This window comes from Vicugna pacos, chromosome 28 (genome assembly GCF_048564905.1).
Source record: "Vicugna pacos chromosome 28, VicPac4, whole genome shotgun sequence".
Lineage (NCBI taxonomy): Eukaryota > Metazoa > Chordata > Mammalia > Artiodactyla > Camelidae > Vicugna > Vicugna pacos.
Genome location: NC_133014.1, coordinates 1,565,520 through 1,577,701, shown reverse-complemented (window position 1 = coordinate 1,577,701; position 12,182 = coordinate 1,565,520). Strand labels below are relative to the sequence as shown.

The 12,182-nt window shown below is 43.4% G+C and overlaps 1 protein-coding gene across 1 annotated transcript in view; it reads left to right on the top strand.

Moving 5' to 3' along the window:
* Positions 1–12,182, top strand: part of LOC102527463 (coiled-coil domain-containing protein 144A-like) — a 192,131-nt gene that overhangs the window by 115,113 nt on the left and 64,836 nt on the right. The window contains 5 exon segments of the mRNA XM_072951579.1: positions 373–468; positions 1,673–1,809; positions 5,938–6,224; positions 6,902–7,016; positions 7,179–7,352. Of these exon segments, the coding sequence (XP_072807680.1) occupies positions 6,010–6,224; positions 6,902–7,016; positions 7,179–7,352 (504 nt within the window). The 5' untranslated portion in view covers positions 373–468; positions 1,673–1,809; positions 5,938–6,009.

The window sequence follows — 12,182 nt, the reverse complement described above, 5'->3', positions numbered from 1 at the left end:
GGGCTTACAGTGAACAATTTAATATGTAAAGCTAAAAAATAATGTACTGAATCTTCTGTGTACTGGAGAACTACTAAAGTTTTTTAGGCAAGGGAACTATACCATTAGATTGATTTTATAGAAAATTAACCCTATAGTGTGAGTATGACTTAGAGGCACCACCACTGAATATTGTTACTGAAGATTGTTTTTCCACGTAAAGTGAGAAATACCGTGATTTAGAAGATGGCTGCTGTTAATTCACAGTTTTACCTGGCTAAAAGGTGGTCTTGGTTTTAAGGTAACATACTGTTTACCTGTAGCCTTAATTATAAATGTGATTACATAATGCTGCTCTCTTGTCTTTTTTGTTTCCAATGATGCCGTTCTTAGGAATCTGCAGCCAGATGCCCCAGACACCGTTACAGTGGTTCCCCTTTATCCTGAGGGTGATGGAGGGCGTACACCAGACACTGGAAGAACATGGAAGTAAGAAGGCAGACAAATTTAGCATCTTCATGATGCATTTTGCTTTTTAGTATAGCGTTAAATTTAAAGTAGAAAGAAAATTTGGGAAATACATAATGACGGAATAAAAATGTAACAATTGCACAGTTTACCTTCCAACCCCCACCAATTGTTAATATTTTAGAGTATGAACTAAAAATGACATTCTTCTGAAGTGATAACTTCAGGATTTCTAAATGTGTTTACAGTTATCAGTGTTCTCTGTCACCGACAAAAGTTCATGGGCTTTGCTTTGTGCTCAGTAAATTGTACGAAGCAGTGTTTTGTCACTAGCTTTCAGCGTTGGTTGTTGAAATCTGCTGGTCGTGTTACTTGATAGCACATTCCTCTGCTGATGAAGTGCTTTTTGGCATTGGAAATCTCTGTGCTTTCATTTGCTATTAATATGTTAAGAAACCAGTTTATAGTGGTTTTACAATTCTTTGTAGTATTGTTTAAAGGCTTCAGTGCATACCTCTAAATATTTTTTTTGGCTTAAAAATATACGTGCTGATGGCTCAAAGAAAGCAAGTGTGGATGACCTCTTTTGGCAAAAGATTAGTGGTCTAGAGAAATGATGTTATTGGTAAAGTGGAGTTTGGAGATAATACATGGATTTAATTTGCATGTTTTTCTAAGTCCGTATTGGGGCAGTTAATTGAGAACTGAGTGTATCTTTGATTTCTCCCTATGTTTGCCTTTTCTTTGAATCACAGAAGACATTCAGTGTCTGTTGAATGAGAAGAAATGAATGATTGAAACCAGCTAATCTAGCTGCCCGGATTAGATGGGCGTCTTCCATGTTGTCAGTTCTCATTTAGAGGCAGAGATGATAGAATCCTCTTGTGTCTCTCTCCATGACCTGGGCTGGAAAACTGAAGCTGCTTTTCCAGTTTCTCGCTCTTGCCCTTCGTCCCTTGTTCTTTTGTGGCCAACCCAGTATTACTACTTTTCCTCCCTTGTTTTTATTGACAACAACTTAGCTTCCATAGAGACCAAGGCCCTAGTTGGCTGAGTTTGGCTAAATGTGGATTTGGAGAGTTTTCATGTGCTTTTGTGTGTAGATAATTCAAAGTTTAAGGAAGTCTCAGTATTTCTCCTACTACAGAGCAGAAGTTCAGGGTAAGTGATAGCTTGCCATGTGTAAACAGGCGTAAGAAATATGTGTTGCCTTTTCTTTTCTCAGTGGTGAGAGGACTGGCCAGAAATGTCCAAGTGTACAATCCACCGAACAGTGGGGACGTTGGCCGTACCCTGCCCCTGGCCGGTGCAGCAGCGCCGCGTGTGTGCGCTCCCCTGGCTGTCATGAGGCCCGTGGAACCTGTAAGTACTGTTGTCGGCTCAGAGCTGGCAGAAGAATTTCGTAGATTTTATGGCACCTCCTGCTGTGGTTGCTGGCGCAGGGCAGTAGATGAGTTGGTGTGGCCCTGGGTCACGTGCACAGTCATTTCCTGATGAGCTTAGTCTCATGTTTGTGTCGTGCTTGGCAGCCTGTGAGAACGCAGGCCACAAACATGCCTGCGTACAGTGCTTAAGTGATTGCTTTTGATGAATTAAATCGTAAGGGTATCAACTGTAGGGTTAGTAAGCAAAAATGAATTTGGGGAAAATGCAAATTAGCTATATATGAGTTAAACAACCCCAGTAGTAAACGCAAATCATTCATAGACCCTGTCAATATGGGCTTTCATTGTAACAGACACATCTTTGTTAGGAACCTACCTGAAAGTTTGCCTTCATTGGCTCGTAACAGATTGCCAATCTATCTTAGTACTATTCCATTTTCTAAGTAGATTAATAATACAGAGAGCAGAAATTACTAATTTGAGTAAGAAGAATATCAGAACATCTGAGAGAAAGTAAACTTACAAGACTTTACAAAAAGAAGCAGGGACCATGACCAAAGATAAACACAGCTTGAGCCTGTCCGAATGTTGACCTGCATCCTGTGTGTGGCAGGACGTGTTCAGACAACACTGCTCTTATCCACTACCTGGAGTAGCTGTTTGAATAGAGAGATCTCTCCCCGAGAAGTGTATCTTAGGTGTACATGTCTCTAACAGTTGGGATGCTTTGGGGTCACGATCATAATCCCTGGATGTTGTATGTGAGAACCTTCCCCAGGAACCTAAATGGGAGGTTGTTGAAGTAGCTAAGGGTCAAGTGTGAGCTCACATTTAATGGAGAGGGAATTTATGAGAGTAAATTACATCCAGTGCTGTGGCCTGGGCAGATCTCACGAGATAGCGCAGAGGTTGACTTGTGCTGTGTCTGGGTTCAACTCTTTACTATAAACGTTATAACGCTGACTAATAAAAGACTCGGTAAGCCTTTGGATTGTCATCAGACAGGATTTGTCAGGTCATCCCCTCTAGATTGTGGTGCCAGGAAACACCCACACGGGGCACTTGGAGCAGCTGATTCCAGACACACCCTGTTCTGGGGACATCATTGCCATCCACTCAGATGGAAGGGGAGTCCCAGCCCCACCCAGGGCCAAACACATGAGGCTGAAATCCTTTCCACCCAGTTCCCTTGTGTCTCAGTGAGAAAGGCTGGTGAGGGAAGGGCTCACGCCTACTTCTGCCCGGATTCTCCATGTTGACATTCAGGGTGAAGGCCCTCTGGGCTGAGTGTCACTGGGCCGTTTTCTCATCTGGGACCTTTGTTAAGGAGATTCCTTCCCGTCTCCTGCGCTGCGGTGGGTCTTCTCACCAACTGGGCACTTTTGAAATGGGAGGGCTTGGTCAGAGTAGTTGAAATCCCTTTCTCTCCCAGTCTGTACATTTAGGTTCCAACCTATTCTCTGTCCCTAAAAGATCAGCATGTAACCATAGGTCTGCATGGAGCACTTTTTTTTTTTAACATTTTTTTTATTGACTTATAGTCAGTTTACAATGTTGTGTCAATTTCCAGTGTTGAGCACAATTTTTCAGTTATACATGAACATACATATATTCATTGTCATATTTTTTTTCCTTGTGAGCTACCATAAGACCTTGTATGTATTTCCCTGTGCTATACAGTATAATCTTGTTTATCTATTCTACATGTGCCTGTCAGTATCTACAAATTTTGAATTCCCAGTCTGTCCTTTCCCACCCCCACCCCCTTGGCAACCACAAGTTTGTATTCTGTGTCTATGAGTCTGTTACTGTTTTGTATTTATATTTTGGTTTTTTTTTTTTTTTTTTTTTAGATTCCATATGTGAGTGAGCTCATATGGTATTTTTCTTTCTCTTTCTGGCTTACTTCCCCAGGAGGGAGAGGGCAAGACCAGGAGAAGGCAGGCCCAGGTGTGGGCAGGCCAGGAGAGGGCAGCCCCAGGAGATAGTCGGCAGGTCCAGGCAAGGGCAGGCCCATGTGAGAGCAGGCCCAGGTGAGGGCAGGCCCAGGAGATGGCAGGACCAGATGAGGGCAGGCAAAGGACAGGGCAGGCCCAGGTGAGGCAAAGCCCAGGAGATAGTGGGAAGGACCAGGAGCGAGCAGGCCAAGGAAAGGGCAGGCCCAGGAGAGGGCAGGACCAGCGTAGGGCAGGAACAGGAGAGGCTCAGCACAGGTGGGGGCAGGCCCAGGAGAAAGCTGGTCCAAGTGAGGGTAGGTCCATGAGAGGGCAGGAACAGGAGAGGTCAGGCCCAAGTGACAGCATGTCTAGGTAAGGTCAGACCCAGGTCATGGCAGGCCTAGGAGAGGGTAGGTCCAGGAGAGGGTACGATCAGGAAAGGTCAGTCCCAGGAGAGGGCAGGCCCAGGGGAGGGCCGGCCCAGGAGAAGTCCTCTTAAACTTCCAAGAGATGACATTGAGAGGCAATGGGTATTTGAGTGTGGAATACAGGAGGGAGGTCTGGATTGGAAATAGCAGTTTGGAAGTTACCAACTTGTAGAGAATACATAAAGCCCTAAGGCTGTTGGGGGCGGCAGCAGACAGTAGCAGAGGCCAGAAGACTGAGCCTCAGGGGTGCTGTGTGCCAGCACTCAGGGGCTGGGACTGAGAAGACCGGCCAGGGCCATGGGAGGAAACCAGAGCAGCCTGAGACCCGGGAAGCCCCGTGAAGAAAGGGCTTCAGGAAGTTGGGGAGAGCAGCGGTGGGAAGTGTGGCTGCTGGGCTGTGAGAAGAGAGGACTGAGAGCTCCTCATGGAGTCAGCACCTGGTGGGTGGTGGGTGACCGTGTTGAGCAGTTGCAGTGAGTGGACACACTTGGCTTGGATGGAAAATGAGAGGAATCAGAGGCAGCGAATGGGAACAGCTCCTTTGCAGGGGCAGGAGGCATGTGTGCTGGAGAACAGAGAAATGGGGCTGCAGCTGGAGGGTGAACACATCTTTTTTTAATAAGATGAGGGCAGTAACAGTGTATGCTAATAGAGAAGATAGATTAAATGGGGAAGTTTGTAACACCACATTCCCTTAGGTCAGGGGAGTTGCAGGTGAGGGCAGGTGGGGGGCACAGAAATGCCCCTGAGAGAGTCAGCTTCAAAACACTTGCCAGGTCCAGTCCACTCAAGACCAGCTCCCAGGAGTGTCAGCCCCTTAGGAACTCTAGCGCCCCCTGCAGTTTTGATCCTGGCAGGGCCAGAAGCCATAATTAGCCAGCTGAGGGAGGAAGGATGGAGTTAGGCAAGAAGAAGAGGCCTGCTCTGCCTCCCCCCCCCCGCAAGTGGTCAGCCCGCATCGTGGCCTCGCTGAGTAACTGATGTGGTGTTTTCATAGTTAACGTGGTTAAAAAGTTCTCAAATGTTAAACCATGCTCCCACATAAATCTTGGATTGATTGAAGATTTAATTGGTGGAAATAAAAGCAAAAAATAAAGTGAAGAAGGCATGTGAACATAAGGCTGAGCCACAGAGCAGGGTCAGCAGACATGCGGAAACACATTTTCGTTTCATCTGGAGAGCGTGTATTGGTTTCTCAAGTTTGTACTTAATGATACATATTGCCACAATCTCTGAAACCATGAAAACAGCTTTCTGCTGTTTGCATCTGCTAAATTCCCTGGAGACTGGCTGGGGCCCAGAGGGATGGGGAAAGGAATAAACTGAGGGATAAGGAGATACAGAGACTTTCGGTGGGGAGCTCTCTGGGGGACTAGGCCTTCAGCATCCTGTGTTTCCACCCCACTCTAACCACAGTCGCATACAAACATGGCTTTGTCAGGGGCAAGCCTCACTTCTGGAAATGTCCCAAAACACTCGGCCACCTAGCACCGACATTTGAAAGGAATCCAAAATGGCCCACAAGCAATTGCAGAGATTTGAAATGCCTTAGGCTCCCGAGTGCGCACCAGGCACACTGGGCCTCTGGGTCTCTGTATGCACTCACAGGGACACTGGCTCTGGAGGGACAGTTGAGGGGCAGTGCTGTTGCTAGGCTACGACTGTTCCGGACCAAACATTCCGAGCCGTTGAGCTTTGCAGCCAAGGTGTGGCAGCGAGACCTCTGTGGCTCTTCTATAGCGCCGGCGCTGAGATCGGGAGGCGGCAAGAGGCCAAGAGGGAAGTGAGCGGTGTCGGAAGGCGATAAGCCAGATGAAGAAGAGACTCGTTGAGTTCGCGAGCTGCGTGGGCTTCAGCATCCATCAGAGAGAGCGCAGGGATTGTGAGCACCCCGTGCCTGGGTATCACGTCCGTAAGCGCGACCTAAGTCTGTTCCACAAAGCAGCATATTTTGGTGATCTGGACACAGCGGAGGCGTTGCTGTTACATAACAAAAATGTCGTAGACAGCAGAGACAGGAAGAACAGGTAACAGTGGCAGGACGGGGCGGGGGCAGGCCTGGGAGGAGCTGCCAACTATGGTTTTAAGATATGAATTTTAAATTGCCTTCCCATGTCAGAGATGTTGAAGAGTGGGAAAATGAGCATGTTAGAATCATTGAAGTACAGTGTTCTCTCTCATCCTTGCAGCAGCAAAGTAGATACGTTATCATTTTACTTAATTGAAATGTTGTTTTTGTAAAATAGTAACGGTAACAGTTACAACATTATCTAACAATTATCGAGCTGTTATTTTGTGCAAGGAACTGCCAGACACTTTGCATAGCTTTTCATTTAAGCATCACAGCGGCGTCCTGTAAGATAACTACTACTTCATGCCCATTTTGTTGATGAGGAAATTGAGGCACAGACAGGCTAAGTGAGAGCTAATAAGGGACAGTGTTAAAGTAGAAGTCAGACCCAAGGTGAGCTGAATCTCAATGGCATGTCCTTTCTATTCAAACAAGTAGTTCTTCCATTAATGTGGTGAGTAATAAGAGCTAATAAATATTGTTCTTTCCCCGTAGAAAGAACTGAGATAAGAAGACTAAATGTTAGTTTTAAAGGGGTAGGAAAAGCATGCTGTTGAATGTTTACAATTACGTGAGTAATTGTGTCTTTGAACTAGTACGCTCTACTTTCCTAAAAAGTCCTCATGTTCGCAGGACTGCCCTGCACTTGGCCTGCACCACCGGCCAGTCAGCAGTGGTGAGTCTCCTCATACACTGGGATTGTGACCTGAATGCTCGTGACGAGGAAAGCAAGACAGCTCTCATGAAGGTGTGTAGCAGCCAACCATGTCCACGTGAGATGGATTCGATGTACTTACTTAGAATAAAAATGAATTTATCTGTTTTAAATATAACGAACTAATGGAACTTGAGGAATGTTAACTTGGAATGCCTAGCACTTACAGTCTGTTTCTTGGCGTGATACCAACAGGCTGTACAATGCCAGAAAGAAGTATGTGTCACCGTCCTGCTGGAATACAAAGCTGACCCAAATCTTGAGGACAACTGTCAAAACACTGCTCTCCATTACGCCGTCTTGGCTGGAGATACGTCAATTGCAGCAAAGCTGCTCCGCTATAATGCAAATATCGAGGCGATAGACAAGGTATAGCTCAACTGACTTTATTTACAAGTTATTTGAAATACAGGGTCTTTTCTAGCTACAGGTGTTTTATTTATAGTAATATGTATACTGAATACAACACATCAAGCCCTGTTATCATGGAAACAACTCCAAAGCCAAGGCCAGGGGCTAGAGGTAGTGCCCACAGAAAGGGCAGAGCTCTGTCTCCCAGCCGCACTTCTCCCCCAGAAGGAACAACTTCCCATTAGGAAGTGCCTGGGAGTGGGTGGTAGGCTCAGAGCCTGCAGAAGATGAAGGCTTGCGGGGAGTGAAGTGATGGCAAGGGCTGGCTGCCTGCCTGGGGATGGGTGGGAGGAGAAAGGAACCCAGTACCCAGCAGGGGGAGCTGAGTGACTGCACCTGGGCAGGGGAGGCAGCAAGCCACAGGCCCTGAGCACCCCAGGATCCCAGGTTCTAGAACCTGGGCAAGTGAGGTCAGGTCGTGGGGCATTCGCTTTTGTGCTGGTGGCCACATGGCCCTCCATGTACACCTTCACCTTGGGGTCTTCCATGCTCAGCCTGGTGTAGCTCCCCTGCGGGGCTGTGGCTGTGGCTGTAAGTGGGGAGCAAGTGATGGCGAAGCTGGTCCTCCTGCTTTTTCTCCTGGTTCTCCCCTGAAGATTTGGATTGAATAAAGGTACTCAGGTCTAGACACAGTATTTAGAAATACTTCCCTGAGATTCTGATACAACCCTTGGTTAAGGACTATTGAATGGATACATGGAATACATGTAAATTCACAGATCTCAAAAATAAGACATTTCTGGAAGAGCGGGAGTTTGATAGATGCTGCTGCTTTCAGTGCTCTCCTTTCCAGCCGTGTTAGCCTGACTTATCCGTCTCTTCCTCTGTGATTGAGGAGTTTATTGGCAATATTACTGGCAGTATCGATTGCCTTGAAGAATAGCTCCTTTTCCCTTCTAACCACTGATCACTCAGTGGCACTCCGACAGTCTTAGAAACTTGCTTGTGGTGAATGATTCAGTAAGTAGAGTCGGACCCTTTAAAGATTTTGCACCTTCTGTTCCCATCCAGGTCATTAGGTCAGTAGGGCTTTTTCTTTTTTTAACATTTATTATTGATTTATAATCATTTTACAATGTTGTGTCAAATTCCAGTGGTCAGCACAATTTTTCAGTCATTCATGGACATACACACACTCGTTGTCACATTTTTTTCTCTGTGATTTATCATAACATTTTGTGTATATTTCCCCGTGCTATACAGTGTAATCTTGTTTATCTATTCTACAATTTTGAAATCCCAGTCTATCCCTTCCCACCCTCCACCCCCCTGGTAACCACAAGTCTGTATTCTCTGTCCGTGAGTCTATTTCTGTCCTGTATTTATGCTTTGTTTTTGTTCGTTTTTTTGTTTTTGTTTTTGTTTTTTAGATTCCACATATGAGCGATCTCATATGGTATTTTTCTTTCTCTTTCTGGCTTACTTCACTTTGAATGACATTCTCCAGGAGCATCCAAGTTGCTGCAAGTGGCATTATGTTGTTGGTTTTTATGGCTGAATAGTATTCCATTGTATAAATATACCACATCTTCTTTATCCAGTCACCTGTTGATGGACATTTAGGCTGTCTCCATGTGTTGGCTACTGTAAATAGTGCTGCTATGAACATTGGGGTGCAGGTGTCATCCTGAAGTAGGGTTCCTTCTGGATACAAGCCCAGGAGTGGGATTCCTGGGTCATATGGTAAGTCTATTCCTAGTCTTTTGAGGAATCTCCACACTGTTTTCCGTAGTGGCTGCACCAAACTGCATTCCCACCAGCAGTGTAGGAGGGTTCCCCTTTCTCCACAGCCTCTCCAGCATTTGTCATTTGTGGATTTTTGAATGACTGCCATTCTGACTGGTGTGAGGTGATACCTCATTGTAGTTTTGATTTGCATTTCTCTGATAATTAGTGATATTGAGCATTTTTTCATGTGCCTTTTGTTCATTTGTATGTCTTCCTTGGAGAATTGCTTGTTTAGGTCTTCTGCCCATTTTTGGATTGGGTTGTATATTTTTTTCCTTACTGAGTCGTATGAGCTGCTTATATATTCTGGAGATCAAGCCTTTGTCGGTTTCATTGGCAAAAATTTTCTCCCATTCCGTAGGTTGTCTTCTTGTTTTACTTCTGGTTTCCTTTGCTGTGCAGAAGCTTGTAACTTTGACTAGGTCCCATTTGTTTATTCTTGCTTTTATTTCTTCTAGGAGAAAATTTTTGAAATGTTATGTCAGATAATGTTTTGCCTATGTTTTCCTCTAGGAGGTTTATTGTATCTTGTCTTATGTTTAAGTCTTTGATCCATTTTGAGTTGATTTTTGTATATGCTGCTGTCCAGTTCTCCCAACACCATTTGCTGAAGAGACTGTCTTTATTCCATTGTATATTCTTGCTGCCTCTGTCGAAGATTAGTTGACCAAAAGCTTGTAGGTTCATTTCTGGGCTCTCTATTCTGTTCCATTGGTCCATATGTCTGTTATGGTACCAATACCATACTGTCTTGATGACTGTAGCTCTGTAGTATTGTCTGAAGTCTGGGAGAGTTATTTCTCCAGCCTCTTTCTTTCTCTTCAGTAATGCTTTGGCAACTCTAGGTCTTTGATGGTTCCATATAAATTTTATTATGATTTGTTCTAGTTCTGTGAAATATGTCCTGGGTAATTGGATAGGGATTGCATTAAATCTGTAGATTGCCTTGGACAGTGTGGCCATTTTAACAGTATTGATTCTTCCAATTCAAGAGCATGGAATATCTTTCCATTTTTAAAATTCTTCTGTAATTTCCTTCATCAGTGGTTTATAGTTTTCTGTGTATAATTCTTTCACCTCCTTGGTTAGATTTATTCCTATGTATTTTATTACTTTGGGTGCTATTTTAAAGGGGATTGTTTCTTTACTTTCTTTTTCTGTTGATTCATCGTTAGTGTAAAGAAATGCAACTGATTTTTGAACGTTTTGTAGCCTGCTACCTTGCTGAATTGAATTCTTCAATCAGCTCTAGTAGCTTTTGTGTGGACCTTTTAGGGTTTTCTATATATAGTAACATGTCATCAGCATATAGTGACACTTTTACCTCTTCTTTTCCAATTTGGATCCCTTTTATTTCTTTCTCTTGCCTGATTGCTGTGGCTAGGACTTCCAGGACTATGTTGAATAGGAGGGGTGATAGTGGGCATCCTTGTCTTGTCCCAGATTTTAGTGGGAACCTTTTGAGTTTTTCACCGTTGAGTACTATGCTGGCTGTAGGTTTGCCATATATAGCTTTTATTATGTTGAGGTATGTTCCCTCTATACCCACTTTGGTGAGAATTTTTGTCATAAATGGATGTTGAATTTTATCAAATGCTTTTTCTGCATCGATTGAGATGATCATGTGGTTTTTGTCCTTTCTCTTGTTGATGTGATGTATTACATTGATTGACTTGTGCATGTTGAACCACCCTTGTGTCCCTGGGCTGAGCCCCACTTGGTCATGATGTGTAATCTTTTTTATGTGTTGTTGGATTCTATTTGCTAAAATTTTGGTGAGGATTTTGGCGTCAAAGTTCATCAGTGATATTGGCCTATAATTCTCTTTTTTTGTAGTGTCTTTGCCTGGTTTTGGTATCAGGGTGATGGTGGCTTCATAGAATGAGTTTGGGAGTATTCCCTCGTTTTCAATCATCTGGAAGAGTTTGAGAAGTACTGGTATGAGTTCTTCTTTGTATGTTTGGTAGAATTCCCCGGTGAAGCCGTCTGGTCCTGGACTTTTATTTGTAGGGAGGTTTTTATTTGCTGTTTCTATTTCCTTTCTAGTGATCGGATTGTTCAAGTGTTCAGGTTCTTCTTGATTCAGTCTTGGTGGACAGTATGTTTCCAGAAACTTGTCCATCTCCTCTAGGTTATCCAGTTTGGTTCCATATAGTTTTTCATAATATTCTCGTATGATATTCTGTATTTCTATTTTGTTTGTTGTAATTTCTCCATTTTCCTTTCTTATTTTGCTAATTTGTGCTCTCTTTTTTCTTCTTTGTGAGTTTGGCCAGAGGTTTGTCGATTTTATTTACTTTTTCAAAAAACCAGCTTTTGGTTTGGTTGATTTTTTTCTATGGTCTTGTTAATCTCTATTGTATTTAATTCCTCTCTGATCTTTTTATTTACCCTCCTGCTGCTTTTTGGGGCTTTTTGTTCTTCATTTTCTAATTCATTCTGGTGGTGGGTTAAATTGTTTGTTTCAGATTGTTCTTTTTTGAGGAAGGCCTGTATCGCTATACAGTAGGGTTTTTCTGATTGCAATAATAGGAAGTCATGAGCCTTCTTTTGGTTAAAGCTGTTAGATTCACTGAGCCCTAGCATAATCAAGATGACAGTTTTTTTTTTAATTAAAGTCTAATTGATTTACAGTGTTGTGGTAGTTTCTGGTGTACAGCAAAGTGATTCAGTTATATATATATATATATTCTTATTCAGTTATATATATTCTTATTCAGTTACATATATATTCTTTTTCAGTTATATATATATTCATATTCTGTTCCATTATGGTTCATTACAGGATATTGAGTATAGTTCCCTGTAGTATATACAGTAGGACCTTGTTGTTCATCTATTTTATATACAGTAATTTGTGTCTGCTAGTCCAAAACTGCTAATTTATTCCTCTCCCACCCCCTTTCCCCTTTGGTATCGATCAGTTTGTTTTCTATGTCTGTGAGTCTATTTCTGTTTTGTAAATAAGTTCATTTGTATCGTATTTTAGAATCCACATATTAAGTGATATCCTATAGGATTTGTCTTTCACTGTCTGACTTACCTCACTCAGTACGGTAA